Source organism: Bactrocera oleae, chromosome 6, assembly GCF_042242935.1.
Source record: "Bactrocera oleae isolate idBacOlea1 chromosome 6, idBacOlea1, whole genome shotgun sequence".
In the NCBI taxonomy this organism is placed as follows: Eukaryota; Metazoa; Arthropoda; class Insecta; order Diptera; family Tephritidae; genus Bactrocera; species Bactrocera oleae.
In genome coordinates, this window is record NC_091540.1 from 56,954,823 (window position 1) to 56,980,593 (window position 25,771).

The 25,771-nt window shown below is 36.3% G+C and overlaps 3 protein-coding genes across 3 annotated transcripts; 1 reads left to right on the forward strand and 2 right to left on the reverse strand.

The window, feature by feature from the left end:
* The first annotated feature begins 904 nt into the window (after positions 1-904).
* Positions 905-11,760, forward strand: Cpr66D (Cuticular protein 66D). Its single transcript, XM_014231717.3, has 3 exons — positions 905-1,487; positions 2,357-2,503; positions 11,144-11,760. The coding sequence occupies exons 1-3, from the start codon at positions 1,167-1,169 to the stop codon at positions 11,477-11,479; spliced, it is 804 nt and encodes a 267-aa protein (XP_014087192.3). The 5' UTR covers positions 905-1,166; the 3' UTR covers positions 11,480-11,760.
* A 200-nt stretch (positions 11,761-11,960) lies between these two features.
* Positions 11,961-17,426, reverse strand: LOC106615497 (uncharacterized). Its single transcript, XM_070111346.1, has 3 exons — positions 16,681-17,426; positions 15,004-15,136; positions 11,961-14,831 (listed from the first exon to the last, which is right to left on the reverse strand). Exons 1-3 carry the CDS (start codon positions 17,304-17,306, stop codon positions 14,760-14,762), a joined length of 831 nt encoding a protein of 276 aa, XP_069967447.1. The 5' UTR covers positions 17,307-17,426; the 3' UTR covers positions 11,961-14,759.
* A 3,479-nt stretch (positions 17,427-20,905) lies between these two features.
* Arr2 (arrestin 2) lies at positions 20,906-22,717 on the reverse strand. Its single transcript, XM_014231713.3, has 3 exons — positions 21,694-22,717; positions 21,139-21,333; positions 20,906-21,072 (listed from the first exon to the last, which is right to left on the reverse strand). Exons 1-3 carry the CDS (start codon positions 22,547-22,549, stop codon positions 20,918-20,920), a joined length of 1,206 nt encoding a protein of 401 aa, XP_014087188.1. The 5' UTR covers positions 22,550-22,717; the 3' UTR covers positions 20,906-20,917.
* Positions 22,718-25,771: the final 3,054 nt, after the last annotated feature.

The window sequence follows — 25,771 nt, forward strand, 5'->3', positions numbered from 1 at the left end:
TGCAGCGTTTATTACAAACTTCCACCGCTTGCCATAGCCATGCAGTAGACAATAAGAGCCAACAACAGCAGCAAAATTTAAATGCTGGTAAAGATATGAAAAATGATATAATGAATTCGGAAATGAAAAGCTGTAGCGGTAAATCATTGGCAACGAACGACGCTTAAAAATGACGACGCAGCAATAGAAATGCGCCTTTTACGAAGCAACATTGTCCGCGATTCGGATTTCGCGGTCGCACACTTACTTATGCTCACGCCAAAATGTTGCATGTGGAAAGAGCATCACAGCATAATGGCAATTGCGGCGCAAAAAATGCAGTTCAAATTCAATATCTATTACAAAATCGGTACAAAACAACGGCAGCCACAAATTTTCCGTAAATGGAACGAGTTGGCGCTCGAACGAGGTAAAAAGTTGTAGGTGTGAGCGCGCGTCTGCGCATAAGTATGTAAGTGGAGCGTAAGAGCCAGTTTGCAGCGAAGTGTGGCTCACAACAACAACTCTACAAACACACAAATACATAAATGTATATAAATATGCGTCGAGAGCGCCAAGAGATCGCGGTCCAATTCAATTGAAAGTGATCTTACACCGATGACGTCACATGCGGTGGGGTATTCCATTGGCGTTAGCGTCGGCGTCGGTGTCGGTCTCGCTCCCAACGAAAGTGAAAACCAAACGAGCGCAACTAACTGAAACGAATGGTATTGTACGACGATCTTGTGAGCCGGAGCCGGTTGAGCGCAATGCTACTACCGAAGATATCGTTAACGACAACTACACGCGTTTGTCGGCAGCCTGCAGCAGCAACAACCGCAGCAAAAGAAAAACGAAAAGCAAAATCCAAAAAAGAAGCAAGCAACAAAAAGCTAGCAACCAAATAAGCCGAAAAAAAGTAGACAAGTTGCCGTGGCTTGTTGGGCGCATATAAAAGACGCTTTGGACGCTCGGCGGGTTGCAGATACTTTTTTGGTACCTACGAGGACGAACGAGTAGTGGTTGGGTGTGGAAATATAGCAAATAAAGTTTTGAGTTTTTGTGTGCTTTCATTATTATCGCTGTTGTTGTTATTGTTGTTGTGGCAGTGTGTGCATTAGAAGTTCAAGCGAAGAGCAACGTGAAAACGCGCAGTCCAAAAATCAAATTAAATTGTCAAAATCAAAATGTGTTCTACCATGCGTTTACTCGCCCTTTTGGGCGTCATTGTGTTAGTGCGAGCGCAACAACAGAATGTTGATCCCGCTTACCTGCGTCAATACTATCAGCAATTGCAACAGCAACAACATCAGCAACAAAGCGGTGATGCTACGCCAATTTACGAACAAAATTCCGAGCAATCACAACAGTATGTGGGGCAAGGACAACAGTATCGCCTGAAGGATACCGTGCGCGAACAGATACAGGCACAACAACAGCAACAACACCAAGCTGGCGGTTATGTAGCGCCTTCGGTGCGCGATTACGCACAGCATCAGCCGCAACAGGTGAGGACACGTTGAAAATTTTTATATATGAAATAAAATAAAATATTAAATAATTTATAAACAATAAAATAAAAATAAATTAAATAAAGTTAAATGAAATTAAATTAAATACAATTTTTAAAAGAAAATAAAAAGAAAGATTAAATCTTAACTTTGGTTGCACCGAAGCATAATAGCCTTTACAACGGTACAAAGGTTCCATACAAGAACTTGATTAGGTTCGGTGAGATATATGCTATAGTGGTCCGATCTGTTCGTTCCAAATTCTTTGGAGATTGTACTATTGTATTGGATAATTATCCATGCCAAATTTTGTAAAGATAGCTGTTCACATAAAAAAGTTTTCGATACAATGACTCGATTTTGATGTATCAATTTGTATGGCAACTATAAATATGGTGGTCCGATCTGAACAATTGCTACGAAGGTTGTACGATTATCTTGGACAATAATCCAAGTACAATTGCAGGTAGATACTTTGAGAAATAAAAAAGTTTTCCATAGAAAAACTTGTTTTGAATGTACAGTTTGTATTACAGCCACTATATCATAGTGGTCCGATAGCTGTGGTTCCGAAAACCCGTCAGTTTCTTGGGGTGAAAAGTATGTGGGAAGAATTTCAGATCGATATCTCAAAAACCGATGGACTAGTTCGCGTATGTACAGACGAACATGGCTATATCGATTCAGCTCGTCAGGCTGATCATTTATATATATACATATGATTTATAGGATCTCCGAAGTTTTCTTCTGTGTTTTGCAAATTTCGTGGCAAAAAAACAATGTAACAAAAAAAAATCTTGAAGAAAACGCCATATCAGAGTCTCCCTTTACTTAATCACTTATATATTTTATTGTCTGCCTTTTAGGTGCAATACCAGCCGCAGCAGTATCGTCCACAGCCACAAGCCGTTAGTCCACCACGCCACTCGCAGCCTCAGTACCAACCACAGAAGGCTAAATTGCAGGCACAACGTCCACAACAACAAGTCGAGGAGGAGGAGGAATACGATGATGTAAGTAAAATGTTCGACGAAATTGCCAATTAAACTTTTAAAAGTAAAATCTAAAACAGAAAAAATTTGCTAAAACCATTTGATCAGGCTTTGTGTATCTATATATATATATATATATGTACAATACTTAAATACTTACCAATATGTATGTACATAGAGCAGTTTAAATTTCATTGAGTAAATGAGCAGTTACATAATATGATCAGCGCAATACCTTCAAGTGTCTTTAAGCACCGGTACTAGCAATGACAAATGCAATAACAACAACAAAATATGCATAAATAATTGCTGTAATTTCAATTCATCACACACCAATTGCTGCAATGAGCATTTAAATTGCTGCATTTTAATAGCTTTTTCTGATACTTAAAGTATTTAATGTGTGATTGACTGACAAGCCGCGAGGTGGTTTTTGATTGAGATATCTGTAAAGATTAAACATTTGTTTTGTTAGCAATGTAGAATTTCTAAGTTGTCTATGTAATGATTTTAAATTAAATACATTATTTTTTGTTGTTAAATTTATAGAATGTTTGAGTTTTAAATAAATATTTTACATAAAAAAAATATTTTATTGCAATTCAAAATATTCTGAATTTCTATAAAAAATTGCATTTAAAAGTTAAGTTTTGTTTCGTTAAAATTAAGGAATGAATGGTTATTTAGCTCTCAAAATTTGAAGTGATTTTTGTTAGACGAACATTATGGGATGATCTGGGAATAGACCCGCAATACTTATGTCTGTCTATGATTTCTAATTTGCAAAATAACAAAAAAAAAAGAAAAAAATATTTACGGACGATCTAAGCCGGGTAGAAGAAGAGGGCACCCCCCACCCCTTAATTGTTAAGGGTTTATTTCGATTTCTGACACAAGTACGAGTACTATGGAAAAAAGTTAAATGGCAAAGTTGTTGACAACAACTTTTTCACATAACCTCAAAGCGTTCTTTTACCATTTTATTTGTCAAATGTAATAGTTTATAATAGGTTATGATCTCTTGGCAGGTTGTAATCTCTTTCGTTGAATTAAAATTCGAAATTTTTACAAAAATCAACTCAACGCTTCTGAAATTCAAAATCAAAAGGTTTCTGCAAAAGTAAAATAAAATAAGATCGGTATAGTATTTTTTATGATAAAAATTTGAAATAACTGTACTTGGATAATAGTATATTGAAATTTTTATATTTTTCTAAATTTCTAAAATTATTAAATCAATCCAAAATTTTGCCTTTACATTTCGATAGTAAATAGCAAATTGCTGAATAATTGTCAGCATGATTGTTTGACACACTATTAAATGCAGTTTAATTTTTAATAAATTCATTAAATTTTCTAATTTTAAAATATGGTACTTGTATACCTTTTAAATAGGACAAAAGAAAGTTTTAAATACTTTTCAAAAACTTGTTTTTACAAACTTCACCCCAAACTCTCAAAATGCTTTTCCTAATGGACCATTTGCCACAGCTTATTAATAGGTTACAATAATTTATATTATGCCATCTACCAAATAATAAATTTCATTTTCACTGCATCGTTAGAAATTTTTGCATAATCATTTCGCTTGCGCATCGGATGGAGCACATGCGACCATTGCACGCGTTCAAACGAAGTTAGCGTTGCAGCAGCATTGGCCATTGGTCGTTATGCGCAATTGCCCAAACGAGTAGCTCGCTTGTTAACGGCGAATTAATCACTTTACAATTATGCACTCGTACCTTATAGCATTTGTGTGTGCATCAACTAATCACAAGCGGCGGGTGGTAGGCGGCACCGAATGATATTTACTTTTTGCTAATAGCAGAGCTAGTCGTATGTGTAGCTGTTGTTGTGACGATCGGTGGCAATGAGTTTCAAAAAAGCTGCTCATATTTATGAGCCATCCCATCCAAACACACACTTACACACATACATCCATTTGCGTGTGCCGCGTTCATCTGCTTAAAAGCATAGCGTTTAAGGTCATTAACTCATTTCGCCAAACTTCAAGTTGGCATGCAACTGGCTATTGCATTGATACGACTCGTTTGACTTGCATGATGGCATGAAGCAGAAAAATACATATGGACAATGGAATTGGCCGTAGCGCCTACTCTTGTTGCAACTTGGTTGGTTGGTTTTGCGGTTTTCTTGTTTGTTTGATATCTTTGTTTTGTGCAACATAATATTCAGTTTCCAATGCGGAAATCAGCACTTATGATTACTCACATATTGATTTACATATGCATGTGTGTATGTTTAAAAAATTTGAAAAAAGTAAAAGTTGTAATTCAATCAATAATATTTTTAACGATTAGCAAGAGCATCTTGTTTGGTAAATGGTCCAGAAGTGCAGATATATTGAAGAATTTCCTCAGTGGAAAGGAAATGTTAGACAACTTTTATTTTTCAACTTAAAAAAGACTAGAAACTTTTAAAAAATTAAGGGGTACACCTAGTGTGACAGGCTAAAAACGTAGATTTTTGAGAATTTAGAAAAAAAAACTATTGCTTCGTTTGTTTTAAAATTTTCAAAATATCGTCTTCAAGAACATCCATCAAACTTTTGAAAAAAAAATTAAATATTTTTTGAGTTATACGAGATTTCCGACGGCGCTAAGCAAAGGCCCTCCACTGCTGTAAAGATTCCAGAAACTTAACATAAAAAATTCTCGTTAAGCTAGAAAATATTCTTCGTACACATCAAATCCGATTAAAACAAAGTCAAAAAAAAGTTGAATTTTGCCCCAAGCTTTGGTCGTTTTTTGCCAGCCAAAATTCGATTTGTGATCAGATTAAAAAATCAATAGGTCATGATGTTCGGATCATTTGTCTTCGAGTTATCACTAAAGAAAATTCGAAAAATTCTGTTTGGAGAAAAACCCGTTTAAAAATATACTGATGGAGCTGTTTAAACTGGGCGGTTGCCCTGTAAATGACTGGAACTCAAAAACTCTTTGAGATATCGATTTGAATTTTTATTATGTAATTTCTAAAGATATTAACTATCTAACTCTGATCGCCCTTAAAAAAAGAAACCTCTGAAAGTTTGAGCTCTTAATATTGTAAATTAAGAGGTACCTGTTCTTCTTTTCCATTTTCCATATAAATATGTAGATAAAAGACATGAGGGAAAAATACATATTTTTGTAGCTCGACCATTAAGCATTGTAAAACTGAGCTTAAACATTTTTTTGGCAGGAAATTGAACGCTTTATTATTATCATTCTAATGGAGTAACTTATTATATATTCGGAAACTTGTGCTATTAAACGTTACCTTACTTACTTTGACCTTTCGGACGGTATCATAAGAGGTTGTTAAGATACTTTTCAATTTTGTTGAATATCCATATTGAAATAATATTATATATTTTATATAATCTTTTTACATTAAGCAAGTATTTTTGCAACCCTCCAAGTGAAACAAACTAATCAAAAACTCCCAATAAATAATACATTTTTTTTAGATTTTCTGAATTTAAAAAAATAGTAAGAATTTTTTATTTGTTACAAACCATAATGAGAACGTTGTAGGCAGGACTGTAGAGAGAAAACCGGGCCCGGGGATGATTGTACTGAGTTGTTGGAGAATAATCGATAAAAAATTGTTGCAGAGCACCGGGACCCCCTGAAGACTCCGAGCACAGTAGGAATTGTCCCCATTATCCCTCCTTCTCTCGTACACTGGATAGAGGCATACTATAACCTTGACATAGGGAAGACTTCCAACTAATTCTGCTAAGTAGAATTTGAGACGCCGTGACAAACTTTTTAAAAAGGAATTTCGAGAATAATGCGTTTAAAGTTTTGGGTATAGATGACGTGTCACTGAAATAGCTATATCTCCGGAAATAATTGAAATGATTTAAATCCTTGCAAAGACATATTCCACCGCTGCGAAAATCGTTCTTTTCACATTACTGCACCAGAACCGACAACCATGTATAATTTAAATATAAAAACATATTAAGCTGAATATGTATTAGACTTCAAAAAACTGATCAAAAAGTGTTAATTATCAAAAAGCGTTATTTTTTACAAAATATTAAAAAATGTTCGCTATTTTTAGGTACCACTTTTTGGTAAATATTATGAACTTAAAAAATTAATTTGTTACGATTACTATTGTACTTCCAATATAAGGGTACTCTTATGTTCGGTTCGTTGATTGACGTAAGTTAAATTATTTTTGTTGGAATCTCAGAGTTATAGGTACGGTTATGTTAGGTTAGAGCAATAATATTTCATAGAGATTCCTTATAATATTTATTTAGGTTGTGTTATGTCTGAAGTTTTAACATTGGTTTTAGCATCGGTCCTCCTAAATTGATAATTCTGAAACCCATTTAAAAAATTTTAGGTTTTGTTTGCTGTTTGGAATACCAATACCGGTTAGAAAAATATCTGATAATTATATCTTTTATCGGTTATTGTATGAGTATTACATTTACATTTTATATTATTAAATATTTTCATATCCGGTCCAATATCAAAAGGGACCCTAATGCAAAAAAATAGAAATAAAATAAATATAATAAATAAAAGAAGAATACAAAAATAAATTACATATTATAAATTTTTGATTCTAACCCGGATTTTTTTTTAGAATGCGGACATACTAGCTCTAATAGCTAGCACCATACCATTCAACAGATCTTAATTAACCCAAATCAATCATTTATAATTTGTATTCTTTATTTTTTACTGTTTTGCTATTTAACTAAAATACTCGTAAATATGTTTACGACTTTTGACGATTGCAATACTACCGTTTAAGCTATAATTAAAACATAATAAGTAAGTATTTTAAACAGTCATTGCCCTCAACGCCTTAATACCATAGTTTCGCAGGCACATACTCGTACTTGGTGTCTGGCGCTACAGTATGTATGTATGTGTATGAGAGTAAATGCTTTCTGCTATCGCAGCAATACATCGCCTACAACAGTGCAAGTATATCACAATTAGCCTCCTTTTACTCGTCAACAACAATTGTTGTTGCATGTTGTATATGACAGTTAATGATTCCATTCATTTGCTTTTGTTGTTTTTTGTGCTTCATTTTTTCCAACGTGGTTGAAATTCAATTATTTTTGGGTTGAAAATCGAAACTTGCTTGACAACATTTCTGCTTTGCACAACATCAAACGTTGGACATTCTAAATCCAACACGCCAAACATTCAAAGTTCCGTTCCTTTGAATTCCTGCTACAACGCAGTCGAATTTTGTTGTTGTCTGTCGGTCTGTTAAAGTTATTTTTACTATTAAAAGTATGTTTGTACGTAGTGGGCACTCAGGCCATTCTCCGGCCAAACCCAAGACGGTGAAGAAAAGAAAATATAAAAAAGAATTCAAAATGTTATAGAGAAAAAACGTTAACTTCGGCTGCACCGATACTATGATACCCTTCACAACTGATTTTCTTATAGCATAAGAGGGTATAAAGAGATCTGTTTCTTAATTTTAATCGGGCAGTTTGTATGGCTGTATTGACCCGATCTGTACAGCATATTCGGAGATTATAGCCGTGCCTTGGATAATAATCTAAGCTGAATTTCGTGAAGATACCTTAACAAATAAAAAAGCACTCCATACAAGGACTTGATTTTGACCGATCAGTTTATACGGCAGCTATATGCTATAGTGGTCCGATATCGGCAGTTACGACAAAGCAGCTTCTTGGAGAAAAAAGTCCCTGTGCAATATTTCAGATCGATATTTTAAAATAAAATCGAGTAAATCGACTCAGCTGAGCATGCTGATCTTTTATATACGGGTATATGCTTTATAAGATCGCCATGTTTTCCGATGTTTTCTTCTGGGTATTCGCACTTAGTCTTAGCAACTTTAATAGCTGTACGGGGTATAAATATGAAAAACAACAGTGTTGTTGTCAATGGCGGATAATTGTTAGGCACTGATGCAGCGAGAGCGATCGTGTGTTGTGCGAGAGCGGCTTAGCAACTACCTTAACCCACTTTTGGCCCAATAAAACACCGTATCAGTTAATGCAATGGGTCAGATCTTTTTATTATTATATGCATTATCTCTGCATCTGTGTGTGTCGATGTACTAATGTCTATGTATGTATTTACATACATATGTAAATAGCGTTGGCGTTCCATCGCGGCAATTTGACCTTTCTTGGCTTATTTATAGCTCCGTTGTAATTGACTGCGGGGCGTTTTGAACCCGGCGCTGGCATTGTATTTTCATGCTTGTTCTGCCGCAATCAGAGATTGTGGGTGCGCGCTGTTTGTGGCATCGCAAACTTGCAACACAGGCCAAGATTTATGAACACTTTTTGCAAAGCGCTGACAATTGATGGCGTGTAAACGCGCGGATAGATGCCGTTTCTTTTGGTTTTATTTTTTTAAATAAAATTTGTATGTAATTAACTACTACTCAATGCCAATTCAAGGAGACTCAAAACAATTTAGTAAAAACAAAAATAATATTAAATTTAAAGTGGAAGTTTGTTGTTAATAATTAAGCGTTCCGTTGGTGACGGTTACAGACGCGTGTCTTCAATGTGTGACTACTAGGGAGGTCCAATAAATATTTAACATACAAAATATGGCAAATATCAACATTGCCTCCGTTTAGCTCAAAATTTTTGACCCATCGATGCCTCAACTTCTTTAACTCGTCTGAAAGATACGTTGTCGAGGTCTGCAAAGTCTCTGTATTGACTATAACCTCCTCCATCGAATCAAAAATCTGTCTGGCGGAAAATTTTTTCAAGTTTAGAAACATAGGAAGTCGGAAGACAAAATTTGGATATTATGGTGAATGGGACAGCAGGACATTATCCTTCGCCAAACGGCACCGTTTTTTCGGCAATTCAACGTCGAATTCTAAAGCCGTTGATCGTTTGGCTTTCCTTCGAGTATGTTAGTCGATGTAGAATATATCTACTGTTTCCACTGTTCCTTGGTCTCTCGTGTGCATCAATGGTTCTATGTGTTGTCGATGATCACAAAACGATGGTGAAAAAATCCTACGGATTGTGATTAAACATCGCCAAACAGTGCTGTGAAGCAATCCAACCGTTCGGAGTGAGCGAACGCAGCACCTATCAAGCCGACAGCTTTTTCGTATCCAAAATGCCATGTAATAATGAACCACGCGTTTTTTTTAGATGGATATATTGCAGACAAAACGCGATCATGGACTTTGCTCATCCACCGATGATAACCGTTTTCGGGTCACCTGGCGTGGGCTCATCAAAAATCGACGTGCCAGCATATTGAAACCTATTAAACCAATTTTTGACTATCGCCATCGAAGGCGCAGAGTTACTGTATACAACATGAAATCACTCTTCAATTTCGCCGTACAATTTCCTATTGAAAAAAATCCATTTACTGAGAAATAATACTTTTATCCACTCTCATAAAATCTACGAACAAGACAAAAAAAAGATTCCGATTCAGCTGAATCTTTGACAGTAATCATCATGAGAATGGTTATACAAGTACATGCAGTGAATCTCTCTTGCGATTAGGGCAATGTCGGGTGGTGAGTCTAAGTTTTTATCGGAGCCCATCTCGTACAAATAGTGGGTTGTGTGTTAAAATCGGGATCGGAGCAATATTTAAAAAGTTGTAGAAAAAAATCGGATAAGAGTACTAAAATGCTGAGCGTATGTCTAACATAAAGGCTGTTCGTAAAATTATTAAACATTCCGGAGACGTTATAGTGTCGTCCAACCATAATAATATACCAATAATTATAATTAAATCTCGAGCAAATATTATAACTAGCTAAATTATTAGCGCAAAAGGCAAACAAAATATGCTTTTACGCTCCTCAATAGACAGTAAAAATTAAGCACGCATGCGCAGATGATTGGTATGTAGCTGTGGCTGCGTCACCTCGTGACTCTTGCAATAAATACCAATCTACTTGCGTAAGTTGTACGAATATTCGTAGTGTTGCTGAAAATTATATTGCACCGCCGGCCGCCGGAGTATGTGCGCGGCATCTCGATTTTGTTACCGTTACAACACTTTCACTGGTGAACGTTTGTACATATAAAATGAGACTGGTGCTTTTGAAATCATACGCAACATTTGTATGTATTCGCACCACATCGTGCTGTCTAAATGTGTGCACGGGTAATTCATAGCACCCAGACGTGTGCACGTAGCGGGGGGTGGCGGGTGGCGGCAGTGCGCATGCTATCCAATCTCACACTCGACCATCCAGCCGTTGTGGCGAGCTTTGCAGCTAGCCCCGCGTTAACGGTGTCGTTGTCGGTGAATGCTGCAGGCCCACGTTGTTGCCGCTAGCCCAGTTAAGCGCGCAATGCAAATGCAATACAATACGATACGTGTGTGTATTGCGCATGCGCTTTGTGCGTCTAATGATGCAATCCAACGTTGTGTAGGTACGCGCTGATTTCTCAACTCTGCTAGACTGGGACACTTTTAAAATGGTACACGCACAGCGCATGCAAATTCCACAGCCTACACATTAATTATGTGCAAGCACATGCGCCCATTACGCGACAGCCGACGGTGCGTTTTGTGGGCCATTAAGCAGAAATTAACATATCGCAATATAGTATATATTAATATGTGTATGTGACTGGTACTTTCAAATTATTCGAAGATTTAATGATAACAACTTTATTTTTATTTCGCTTTACAGCAAAACTCTTCCTACCAATTCGGTTTCGACGTTAAAGACGATGAATTTACCAACTATCAAAACCGCAAGGAAGTACGCGATGGTTCGGTAATCAAAGGCAGCTACTCAGTGGTTGATTCGGATGGTTTCATACGTACCGTTAAATACACAGCCGATCCGAAGGAAGGCTTTAAGGCCGAAGTAATTCGTGAGCCCACCGATATTGTTGTGAAGATACCCACGCCCGCTCCCCAACCATTGGTGCGTCAAACTCACAAATCGCAGGATTATGCGCTGAAACCTTCGCAGCAATATCATCAGCAACAGCCACAGTATCATCAGCAATACCAGCAGTAGATGTGATTACGCGTGCCGCTGTGTGAGTTGAGCGTAGCTAACGGATAGAGTCGAATTTTGTTAGTCCACTTTGATGCACTATATTGTGGCCTAGCACCGTGCGCGATGTCTGTGCGTTGTGTGCGGTGTGTGCATAATAACACTTATTTTCATTTTTCATCATAGATTATACTTTATTTAAATCATCCTTTGTTCGAAACATTATATGGATTGTGTGAAATTTTATTTTAAGTGCATATAGAATTTTTTAATCGAAATAAATTAAACGAAAAAACATGAAATGATTGGGAATGTTGTGTAGAATGTGGGGGATTGAACTTTCATTTACGATGAAGATATCGACAGTGTAGTAATACATATGTACATATATCGTCTAGTCAAAAGAAATCCATTGTTTTTGCATTGAATTGATGGTTTTATTTAGCATAGTTAAAATGTTCCAATTAAGGTCATATATACACCGTTCGATAACTTGTTGGCATTTTGAAGGTAACTTTAAAATGTATTGTAACTGTCATAGAGACCCTACTGGCAAAAAATTGGGACAGTCCATTTTCTCAAACTTCTCTTTAGGTGAATTTTTCACCAGCTGAATCAGTCGTCATATGCAGAAAGATGCATAAGAACCTCCCAACCGAGCTTACGTAGTCTTTGGCGAGTCACTATTGATGTGTGTGGCATGACGTTGTCCTGGTGGAACAGAATTCTTCTTATATTGGTTCAAGCTGGACGCTTCTGGGCGATTGCTTCCTTTAGACGGTCCAATTATTGACAGTAAAGTTCCGTGTTAAGAGTTTGGCCGTAGGAGAGCAGTTCATAGTAAATGATTTTCTACCAATCCCATCAAACACCTGACAAAACCTTTTTGACAGTTAATTCTGGCTTTGCCACCATTGGCACGGGTTCACCGGCAATCGAACACGAACTTTTTTGGTTGACGTTGTCGTTAGTGATCAACTTTTCATCACCAGTAACCATCCGCTTTAGAAATGATTCGATTTAGTTACGATTCAATAGCGATTCGCAGATGGAAATTCGGTCCATGAGGGTTATTGCGTTAGCTCATGTGGCAACCATACATCGAGCTTATTTTTATATACAGTCCTATTTAAATAGTTCCAAAGCCTTTATTTTTTTGAACTCAGCAACTAGTGAAGTGGAACACATTATTCAATGTCCAGAGATTCTAAGCTCTAGTACATCTTGGAGCTTGAGCCTTTATGTTTAACCACATTCAATAACGTTAGTAGTAAAATGCTTTATTTTATGACAACAGTGCTTTCGAACTCTTATTTCATCATCAAGAAGTAAAGTCGAGCGGCTCTAGTAGGTTCGAACTATCATTCGCAACGATCAACTTTCTGCAAATTAATTAAAGACGAAATGTGAACAAGAAGCATACGCGTAAGTTGATAAGTCGGTCAATTAGGTAAACCACCGAAATTCAAGCAGCATAGATCCGGGGGAGATGAGCGAGTATAAAAAAACAAAGGCCGCGAAAAAAGTTCTCACACTATGTTTAGTCACATGCATGACTATTTGATGTCAACAAATGCGCATACTGACAAACATACGTATTGTCAAATCAACCGTTCAACCGAAACCGCGATCTACGATGCACAAGACACATAGCATATTCGCATGTTCAACATGGTCACCAACTCAAGCTGGACCGGTCAAACCGGTTCGGACCAGACACGGCATGGTAAGGCGAAGCAAGAGAAGACAAGACAATCACACGAAATTTCTCAACGCATAAATTAAGTCCGAGCGTCAGGGGAATAATCAACAACAATAACAATGATCAAACGAAATGTACACATAAATGGAATGTCCTTTCGATTTGACGCTGACGCTGTAAAAGGACACATGTGTGCGCCGACAGAGATGCATACATACATACTAAATATCTCACATGTAAAACATTAAGAAAAGGGTTTCCAGTGCACTGTCTTATCAATGTTCTACGGCGCCAGAGTCACTTCCCACAAAAGCTACGCTAGAAAGCTAGAAACCGGTTCTGGCCAAAGGCTACTTTGCTAGCTGCTAAGCAAAGGCACACAGACAGCGAGCATTAATGAAGCCGAGAAGGTGAGCGACTGAACCTCTAGACTGCGATAGGGTATAAGGATATGCCACTGAAGCAAGCGCATACGCTCATATCTCTGGAAATATGAGTGTAGTATACAAATCGGCAACAAAATATTATTGATTCGATGGACAAATGTCAAAGCGGCAATCAACCGGAAAATTTGTTTTGAATAATTAAGTCGGACAGTGTCCTGCAGTAGGAATAATGTTGGCGAGCAGTAAGCCAGCACAGCTGGACGAAAGTGTCATATCTATACACATTCACATGTGTGAACAAACAAACACACATCAAACTGGGCTATTCATATGTTCAATTGTTGTTTTTGTTTTATGCAAATGCTACGCGGACAGCGTCGACGCACGAAAGGACAACCACCCTTGTTGCAAGGACACAAAACCAAAGCGTCCAAGACATTTACAACATTTTTTTTACGGAAGTTACAATAACTTGCGCACAGGTAACCTATGTAATGATAACGTAGCAGTGTGAGCAACCCTTAAGATGAGCGCTACTTGTCTCTGAACTATCTTTAGCTGTGCCACATTTACATATCCATTGCAGTCCTACGTATGATCGTCGTCCTCGTAACAAACTTAATACTGCATCACCTTAAGAATTTATAATCATCTTCAAGAACTGGTTTTCCTTTCGGTGAGTGTCCTAGATGCTACTTTTATATTTGGCGCGTCGCGACAGACCGTCGTACCAAACGACCGACCGACCGACCGACCGATCGCCAATCTATCCACCCGAATTGACCTTTTATCATCGCAAAACTTGACTGACCACTTTTGGCGTGAGAAACAAACTGTAAATAAATAGAAACTCAGTTGCGATAGTAATTTACAGCTTCACCTTTGACTGCACTCCTTACCCCTACTCTTGATCTCTGCTGCATTTTTGGTTGTAAGCGCTTCTTTCATAGGCGCCCAACTATCCAAACATTCTAATGCAAATGAAGCATGCAATTCTTGAATATAATAATTTATTTTTGTTTTTGCATTGTATTGCATTTTCTGTTTCCATTTCTCTCACTGCCTTCTTCTCTTTATTAATATACACACACTGTTATACTAACGCTCATTAAATCATATTTGCATATCAAATGGAATCTTTTCTGAATTTTACCTTCTAATTGTGTTAGCATAAATACTTAAGAATTGCGTAAAGTCACGTTTCGGTGGCGCCTCAACGTAGTTTTCCTTGCGTCAAATCCCAATGGTGCTCACCGTAACCGCCCGTCGCATCAGCCCATACAATCTACAATGAAATATGTGAAATTTCATTCAAAACTCACTTAAGTGCTTGGGTGCGTTTAGTGCGCATGCGTAGAGAAAATTGCTCAAGTCACGCTTGAAAAGCGCTTGCATACGGTAATACGGTAAGGTTGTATTTAAGCGATTCAACTCAAAAGTAAATCACTCGTACTCACCTCGCCGCGATGACGATTGCCATTGTTGTTGTTGTTGAGCGACTCGAAACGTTTCTCAAAGCGTTTTTGTGGTTGGAATTCGACATGACCGAAACTCTGTTGTTGTGGATTCTTAAATCGCATGTATATGTCACTGAGAGATATGTATATGTAAAGAAAAATAATAATTGAGGTTAAAGGAACAGCAAAAATATATAATTTTCTTAGTGGAAAAAATATGTCATAAGTTATATTTTTAGTTAAAATTTTATGCGTTACAAACAATATCCAAAAATATTGTTTTCAACTGTTAAATGATATACTATATTTCTGAAGATTATATTGTAATTATCTAAATTTAGTGTGGAAGATTAAATACCAGTTTTAGAATGACACTACAATGCTTCGCCACGGAACAGTTTTCATCTCGAAAGTTCATCGATTCATAATACTCTCACCCTGTGGACCTTTAACTTTCTGTCATTAGGATGGTAAGACTTTTTTGAAGAAATAAAGAATATTTGAATAATATATATACTTGTACTTCTGCTAATAATTTTGGTTAAGAGCTATGATACTACGACGACATTTTTTTATAAATTAATCATTTTTAATTTCACTATAAAAGATGATCTTATAGAAACATACCCCGATAGTTGACCAACATATATTAGTGATATTTGTCGTAATTATAATTTAATTTATACTTAGCTCATAGATCCTTATATACAGGTTGGGCTCACAGAATCACAGTTTTCCCATTTTCCAGGAATATTATACTTCACTTTTTAGGATTTAGTAAGGTTTACCACCGATAAATGTTGTCTACTTAAATAATTTTTTTTATATCTCCTATTTATAAGATCTTTTTGTTATGAAACTCTCTCCACTAGAGGTGACTGGAAAATTTATGCAAACTAATACTTGAAATGTGAGCTGAGAGATAATATTGAATTTTTTTCCTTCTCACTACCAACTACTTCTGATGAGGTCAAACATTTACTGTTAATTAAATTTATAAAATTCTGATTTATTAAATTCACTCAAGTTTTTTGGGGTCCATGGACGTGGCTCATTAAAAGCCGACGTGAGACCTTATTGAAACCAGTTAAAACAAATTTTAATGGTCGCTATCGAAAAAGACGAGCCGGGTGTACAATATATAATATAAGCGCTCTTTAATTTTTCTGCGCGATTGACCTCTAGAAAACAGAAAAAAAATCGCCGACCGATATTGCTTTTTTAATTTTTCTAAAATCCGCGGACACGCTCGAAACTGAAATATTACTACGAAAATGTTCTAGGCGATAGTAACTTTCTCTTGCGATAGCAGCGCCATTGGGCGGTTAGCCTAAATACTTATCGGACCACCCACGTATATTATATGAAAATTTAATTATATGATTCATGAATTGTTTAAACTGGAAACTAGTGTAATAAATACAGTACTGAAGGTGTAGGATTTTAAGCAATGTTATAAAGTTTTGTGATTTCACAATTGCCTAATAATTCCATGGTTTGCTTGTAGAAGGGTTTAAAAATTTTATCTTTCTTAATTTAAAATTGTAGTCAAGTAACTACCCCACAGTCAATTTTTAAAACGAATAAGATTTAAATTAAAATTCTATCATTTTTAATAAGTTATGACATGAACATTTTAATTTAGGTCAAAATCGTTAAATAACAGTGAAAACTTACTGAAAAGATTGCGTCTGCTTATTTATTTTAGGATGCTCTCTTTCATTATCTGAATTTCGCACATTCTCTCGCGGCACTCGTTGTGTTTTCCGAGCGAGTGACTCCATTGGCAAAGCTTTGTCAAGCGAGTGGAGGATATTTGAATGTTTCAAGTTGTTTTGTGCTGGTACAGCATTGTAGCTCGAATTCGTGTAGCGGCGCGGGCGTGAGTCCTGTGTGTGGTCGTTACTCAAATGTAATATACGATGACTAAATGAAAATGGCGTTAAAAACTCTGAATGTTGCTTAAGTTCTCGCTTGGCGGTGGCGACAGGTGGGTCAAACATTTTTAATTGCGTATTCGACGGAATAACTTGAAAGTAATTACCGAAGTTACGATATTTGGCCACATCCGGCGGCGTGGCACGCAGTGACGACGAGTATTTGGGTTGACTATAGCCATGTGCTGGTAACTGTCCGAAAAGTGCCGTTGCATTGAGAGTCGCGATTTGATTGCTGAGATGCAACTGATCATTGGTGTTGTTCGTACCGGAATGACGGATGCGTGGATCGCGGCGTGCGTGCAGGTATTGAGCGCCACAGTGTGCACTCAGCAGTTGTATGGCTAAAATTACAATAAATAACATGTTTTAAGTTAAACTCTCTTCGCTTGCTAGACTTTAACTACTAGTGTCGACACAATTTTATTCGTCCTCAACTTGAATGTCTTAATCCACGGATGGCGTTCGAAAGCTCACAATGCTGAAATCTGGTTGACAGTCGCATTTATAGCCAAAGCCGTGCTGTGTAATCAAGCCCTTTGAAGCGGAAGTTTTCTGAATGCCATAGAGGACCACTTAACCGTGGCACAGCGCGCCACTAACATCTAACCCGATTTCTGCCATTTCTCTAAATTAACATGCATACATACAGTCAACTTAACTTGGCACAATTCAGCGGAGTGTGAAATGACTGATGACGTATTTAACGTCTTTGGATATAAAAACAAAATGGAAAAGAGCAAGTCATTGACGACAGATTCCAATCGAAATTTATGATGATTGTGCAATAGAAAAGATACGATTATAATGACAGCACTGCATTAGATTGAGGTTTGAGTGAAAACTAGTGCATAAACAGAAGTATATACGTATAGTTATAATGTACATATTCTCGAGTTCAGATTTGTGTAGTCGGTATGAAAGTCAGTAATTTTATAATTATTATATTTAAACAGATGTGCCTGGCCTATAATATAATATTACTAAACTGCGTACTAGCTCGCATTAACGGGACCATGATATTTATATAAGCAAGCTAACAATTATATAATCTTGCAACCAACGCATTATGTACTTCCACGGAGCAGAAAAGAGCAGAAGATTAAAACAATTTCCAAATAAGAACTATTTACGTTCACTTTCTAAGCCCAAAACGAATATGCTAAGTGGAAATGATGATATAAATTCCTCAAATAGCTGACAAAGTGGTAATTCATTATTTCGTAGTTAAACCGTGTCAGACAAAAGGAGTCATCTTCTAAACCAGAACTGGAAACGCTGAGCTTGGCCTTGAATCACGAAGTTTGTAACATCCAGAAGGAAACTACGGTGAACCTCTAACATATATATTATATATATATACATATGTATATTTTAGCAGCGTAACGAGCTGAGTCGATTTAGCCATGTCCGTTGGTGTGTCAGTGTATATTTACCCGAACTGGTCTCTCAATTTTTGAGATGTCAATCTGAAATTTGGCAAATCTCCTGAAGAAGCTACTCAACACCGTCGATATCGGACCACTATAGTCTGCCATACAAACTGATCGAACTAAACCAAGATATAGATATTCATAAAAGGTGAAAGTTGTTTATATTATAATATATTAAAAAGAAAGTAGTCGAAACTGAATATTAGTCGAATTTTACTATTAAAATGATACGATGATATTGCTAAGCACATAAATCCCAAATGTCAATATCAATGCTCTAGTGGAAGAAGAAGAATTTTTGTGGGTGAACCTCTTCTTTAATTTTAAATAAAAAAATATTTCTTTCTTTCTACGTATGTATGTATATATGTTCCGCCATCTTCGCAGCAAAATAATGTCTACTGCAGTTAATAACGATCGAATTTAGTAATATTTTTGAGCACGTGACTACACGAGATCTTGCAAATTTTGAAGGCAGATTCGTTCGACTTTCTCAATACAATTTTGATTAGAGCATTCCAAATCCAAATTTTGTAAAACGTGGAAACCTTGAACTTAGTAAAAATATAAAATTGTTATTTTTTTCTTTAATAATCAACTGTTATTTGAAGTTTTAAGTATATGCAATATTTTGTTTGTTTAGTAATTAATAATAATTATCTGCAAATATTTTTCTTTTCAGCTTATTTTAGCAAGTTATAGAAATATAAAATTGGTTCGAAGGTACCGCGAGATCTCTGACATTTGACTTTCATATACATATGTATGCCAGGTAAACTCAAGTTACTACTTTCTTGTCAATAACAACTTCTAATTCTTCACGAAGCCTGGAAAGTCCAAACTTATATGTACCCGTATCTTAATATTTATGTATTTGTAGAGCACATTCAATGACCTTCAACAAAATAACTATCAAAAAATGTGAATTAAACTCTTAAAATACTCAACACTTTTTTAATAGGAAATTCAAAGCCTCCTGAGCACAACGGAACTTTCGAATAAGTACTACCAACACCACTACCAACACCTTTCACAGTTAAGCCTTAACTATAACTATACAAAGTAGGTATGACCTTGCCAACTGGGTGTGGAGTGGATATTTTGCAAATTCCAAAACAGCTGCGAATTTTTGGCACAAACTGGTTTGTATTTTGAAAGGACAAAAAATGCAAAAACAAATGAGAATTCGAGCTGAGCTGATTTGCATAAGTAACGAAGAAAATTTTCCAATGAATATCAAAGGCCAACAATTATGGATACCTTAAAATAAACAAAGATTTTTAGGATATTGCAGGCGAGTATACATATACCTATACACTTACATATTCAACGAAATTATGACCGTTATGCCAGCGGGTCAGTTTCGTGTCAATATGCATACTTCGTATGCTTTCGGCAGTTACAGCTCAAACGCCAATCAAATGCTTAGGAGCGAAAGGGTTGTTGACACACCGCTAAGCGCTGATTGGTCAAGGTTATTGCGGTCTTAAGTGTGTTTGCATAAAAGGAAGTGCGTATTGTAGAAGTGGGCAATAAGGGTAGCAAGCAATTGTGGACTTCCGTAAATGCAAAGAGTGTGTAGATTACAAGTATATGTAGATGTAGGGGTATGTATGTGTAGATATATGCATGTATGTATATTACTAATATATGTTTATGTTTGTAAGTTTCATTAATATATAGAAATTTACTTTGCACTTCAACCCTTAAGCAACCCTGCGACCAACCATTATTTGCATAGTAAATATATGCATGCACATACATATTTACATACACAACTGGTAGTGTGTCATGTCGCAGTTAGTTGGCTTCACTGCTGACCTTGCCACACATGTAACAGTCGCATTTGAAACTTGCAACACGCCGAACGAATGCTACAAAACAGTGCACACGGTTAAGGAAACGCTTCAAAAAGACTTAAAAAATATTTTTTTTTTCAAATATTTAAATACTATTTTCTAAATATTAAAAAATTATTTTAAAAATTGAAAAAAAAATTTGGTTTTCAAATATTTAAAAATTAATTTTCGAATAATTAAATTTTCTTGCAATAATATTTAAATATAATAAACAGTGGTTATAACTACTAAAAACCAAGTGTTGTGTGCTCAAAAAAGTAAGTTGCTCGCTAAAATAATTTTTTTCACAGTTTCACAATTTTTTTTAAATTTTCTTTTATTGCTTAACATTAGTGCATAAATATGTAATTGCACCATACGGGTATTTGTGTGTGTAAACGAATTGGATTATTGCTGCGCATACACACACAAATACATAAAAACTAAAAACAATAACAAAAAAGTTTACAATAACAATAATTTAAATATTATGTAGTTTAAGCGCCGCTGCTGATGAGATGCGATGTCGAAATGACTACTGTTGTTGTTGCTGCAACAAATTACGTTCATAGTTAATATACTTGCCAATTGCAATTACATATAGAAATATCACATACGCCCTCGTGGCAAACTCGTGCGAGGGTAACCAAAACCAGCGTGGCATTTGCCACATAAACGTGCAACATTTTATTACTTGTTGCAACGCTTAATCATCCATATTAACATTATTCATACGCATTTTGGCAAAGTCCTCAAACACGATATTGTCATCGTCATCCTGATAGTAGCCCTTCACATTGCGATGCTGCTCGATGGACTTCATTTTCTTCATGGCATTCGAGCGCTTCTTCTCGACGGTGCCTGAAGCGGGTGTACGAGAATTTAAATAGTGCTATTGTTAGTGTTTTTTTTTGTTAGCTAACTTACCCGGTGCTGGCTGCAGCAATTTGAAGGGCACGTCTGTCTGCATTTCTCCGCCCAAAGTGCCACAGTTCAGCTTGATGCGCACCGAATAGGAGATCACAATACCACAAGCATCACCGGTGGATTTTCCGTCCTGCACCAAAGTTGAAGAGGCCAAATTCACATCCTCGTCCTTCAAGTGTCCATCGAGTGCAATACCTTTGTAGCGTTTGATTAAGAAAGTGAAGTATAATCAATTAAGCTTCAATATTAAGAAACATTTATGGATAGTTGTTTTCATCATCTTAGGTGTGTGACTTGACTACAGTTTTTATTATTGCGCCAAGATGTAGGCAGTATTTTATATATATACTGAAACCATCCAACAAAAGTGATAATTTGGCTAAAATTTTAAATTTGGCGCCAAAATGTAGGCAAAGTATTTTACATTTATATAGAAAGCTTCCAACAAAAGCGATAATTTGGCGTTTTTCACTTAACAAAGCCTTAAGGTCAGGAGTCTATACTGAACTTTCACTCACTTACCACTATTCGACCACCAACTATTTCATTACTTACCATGTCGATCCTTATTATTCGCTGCCAATGGAATTAAGTAAAATGTCTTCGAAAGATTTGCACCCGGCGTGATAGGACAGCCCTCCTTTGTCTCCAACTGTGCCACATGCTTGCTAAACTGCGCATTCACCATGGTGATCTCTGTGTGTTGCACTATGAAGCATTTAATATTCTTAACCGATTTTTTCGAGTTATTGCTAATCTGCACGGTGGCAGCCACTTTCTCGCCATGATAGTAAATCTCACGATCCAGCGTAACTTCCAAGCTGATCTTGCCATTGGAGAAGGTGAAACCTTTGCTCACCAACGAACTGGGTAAACGCTGACCGCGTGTTGGGGGCGCATACTGCAATTTCTTGATCACCAAACTGACCATGCTGCGTTTGTGTTGACGATCATCCTCCGAATCGGCAACGTAAGCACGAATATTGTATTCAATGCCAAGCGGTTTGCCCATATCATCGCCCTCCTGTTGCAGTGTCACAGAGCTGGGTGAATTGGGTGGGAAGTGGAAGGTGAATGGATGTGCATTGCTGCCTAGTTTTCGTACAAGTTTCTCCTGCATCGGTGTCATTTCCATGTTGGTGTTGGTCATCGGCATGATTTGTTCGCGGCATAATATGAGCTCCTTAGAAAATTTAACACCCATGACCTCATCTTCTTCGCGGCCATAACGATAGGTGGTGACTAGTTGTCCGTAAACGCGTCGATTTTTTAAATAATCCGGATCGACGACCACAACACCGTCAACAGGATCACAGTAATCCAAGTGATCAATGAAATCACGACGTCCCAGATAGAAGGTCACTTTGCCATTAGGTGTGGCCTTCTTGAATACTTTCACCGATACAACCATTGTTTTAAGTTCTTAATTCACAATTCTTAGTAGTTCAATTTAAAAAATTTCCGTTATCCTTGCGTTTTCACGGTAGTTTAATTAAATTTTTATTTCTAATACACTGTATGACTTGTTTGGTTTAGGGTTTTTGTAATGTTCGCGCGCGTCTGAAGGGAAATGCGACCATTGTGACCACATGCACCTGCTTATATACTTTTGCTTTTCATCCCCAATATTTAAGGAGGGGGCTGTTGTTAGTTGCTTTGCTGGCTTTTGTACTAAGTGGATTTGCTCATTACATCTACGTTGTTACGCGTTACCTTTTAATTACGGCTACGCTAACATTCCAGCGGCCGGCCCTGAGAAGCCGTTGTTTGGACATCAACTGCGGAATTGCGTTCGTAAACGGTGGTGCGTCTAACTATATGCCGCGTGTATCGAAGCCAGTTGTATTTGATGCGCTTTTTATTTCTTTAGCCTATGTAAGTAGTGGCAAAGTAAATGCAGCTGGATTTTGTGTGACATTTAAGTTTTTCACGACCTCAGGCAAGGTTAGCGGTAATTGTGTGGGTTGCACTTTTGTCTTATATAACCTGAAAGGCAATGCAGTTGGTCAGTGGACCGTGCAGTTGGTTAGTGGATATTAGTGTTACTTGGATTCACAGTGGATTATAGTAACATAACGCTTAGCCTCCATATTTACTGCGCGATGGTTGTGTCTCAGCTGGCCGCTACATTCTACCATAGCACTTTGTAATAAATATGATTTTTTAAGCTATATTAGATGATATTATATAAGATTATTTTATTCTAAATTTGTTGAAATGTTTTTTGAGATACGCCAATCTTCCTGAACTGCTCAATGTTGTGAGTATTATCATGATGTTTGATAAGTTTCCCAAGATACACTATTAAAAGAGTAATAAATACTTTAATATCATATAAGAGTTTTGATATTTCAAGAAGTGGTCACATTTAGTTTAGGATAAGCTCGATCAAGAATCTCATAAAATGAATTTCTACAAAAACTACCATAGGGGTGCTTTTCTTGAAAATGTTTTCATGACCTTAAGGGGTTATATTCACTTGCAAGTCAGAAAAAACGCGTTTTTGTTTGTGAATTTAGTTTGAAAAATAAAAATAAAAATAATCTTGATTTACAGAATTTTAGGTGCTCTTGTAAACGTCGACCCGTTTAAAAAAAATTTTGCTTCCTTAAACCCGTATCCCATCTTCAAGGAGATTTTTCTGCTTAAATTTATCCTAAATCCAAAAAAAAAATAAAATTATAAAAAATAATAGTAAATAGCTTTCAAAACCAAAATCATTTCTCGATATTTACACTTCAAAATTATTGTCAAAAATCTTATTTCTTCCATCATTACCTTATAAACATGAAGTCGTGTGAAAATTTCAAGCTGATCGATACAGCCGTTTCGGAGAAACCACATGTTTATGTCACGTTTAAAGCCTTTGGAGCCGATTACACTAAGTTACAAAGCTTTTAAAAATTGCGGTCAAATGTACAAAACTATTTGCCGGACCAACTTCGGAGAATATTCTCAAACTTTTTTTTATTTAAATATGCAAACAAAAAAAAATTTGTTTGATATTTACAAGTGGATATACCCTCTTCAATTGTCCAATCGATGAAAGACGCAGAGGGCACTGAAGACGCACTAAGTTCTACACTTTTATAAGCTAATATTTTCATGGAAAAAATATAACTGCGAGTTGAACAATAGCAAATCTAATAATATTATGTAAGGCGAGCATCACATCGGATCAAAAAGAAAGGAAGTACTACTTTTTTAAAGACATAGTAGTTGTGATCCAAAAACTAACCTAATGTAAAAACTAAATATATTAATAGCACCATATTATAATACCAAGATTTCGGGATAAAAATTTGACGAATATGGGATAAATCGGCTAAAATCACACATACCTATACATCCATCCACACCTTATTAATTCACTTTGCTTGATATAAGCCGTGAGGTTCCATCGTTTTCTCATACAAATCGGAAACATGTGACTTCTGTTTCCCCACATAATTTTGTTTTGCGTTCTACATTTCAGTTTTTTTTTGTGAATTCCAGTGTGGGTTCCACTTTCCATTGCTTTTGTTCGATATATGCATATTATATGTGCGCGCACTTGTTTTGAAGCCATAGTAGAATAGAAGAATAAGCACTTAGGGAAATAATCAATATTTTACGTCGCCCACGTTATTTTCTTGACCAATAAACCAAAACTGGCGGGTTTACTCTGTAAACACCAAACGAAACTATTATACACTCGGAGAATTTCCAAATACGCTGTTCTATTTTACAGGAATTGACCGTAATTTTGTTATTGTGGATCTGTAAAAAAAAAGTTAAACTGTCGGGAGAATATTTCGAATATTTGAAAATGTGTAATTTGACAAGATTTAGAGCTAAGTTTTCGACAGATTCATACTAAAGGAAGAAGTAACTACCGAAAATAGTTATTATTACACATTTAGCTGCTTGTCCCAATCGTCCCAGCAAGTGGTAAACGCTATCAACACAGATCACTTACCTCAAAAACATAGACGATCTTGAAAACAAAAAAATCTAAAAATTTGCAATATCACAACTTGAAGAACGCAACTTAATATTTGAGTTATTGTAATATTTCGTAAATAATTCTCCCTCTGGTGTATTTTTAAACCATTGAGGGAGATGCATAAAGTGTATGCATTTCTTGATATATTAAAACCCTTATTTTCTGGTTACTGGGTATACATTGAAGTACATTCTTTCATATAATTCATATATGCACACATACATAATAAGCATAACTTGTATATTTATAACATCTACTTTTCTGGGCACAAAAACTGTTCTACACTTCCTCGAGAAATTATCTAAGAAACTTAACGAATCTTTTCTAACAGTTCGGCATACGTTTTCCGGTTTCATCTGCTTTTATTTGAGGCAAATATGTGATAAACACAAAGTTTGTAGTATAGTTTTAGGCTAACAGTAGGGAAATGCACCTTCATTTCAGTGGTGCTTGTCTGAGCTGATCATGAACATGTACATTTATCAAATAAAATTACCTTAGCGAACACACACCCGAACAGGGTGATGCATGCGGTAAAGATTGCGGTATATAATAGTAAAAATAATAGAATATTTTTTCTAGAGAACCAAATACATACCTTTAGATTGAGATGAGCTTTCACTATCTTTTCTTTAAATTTCAGATATT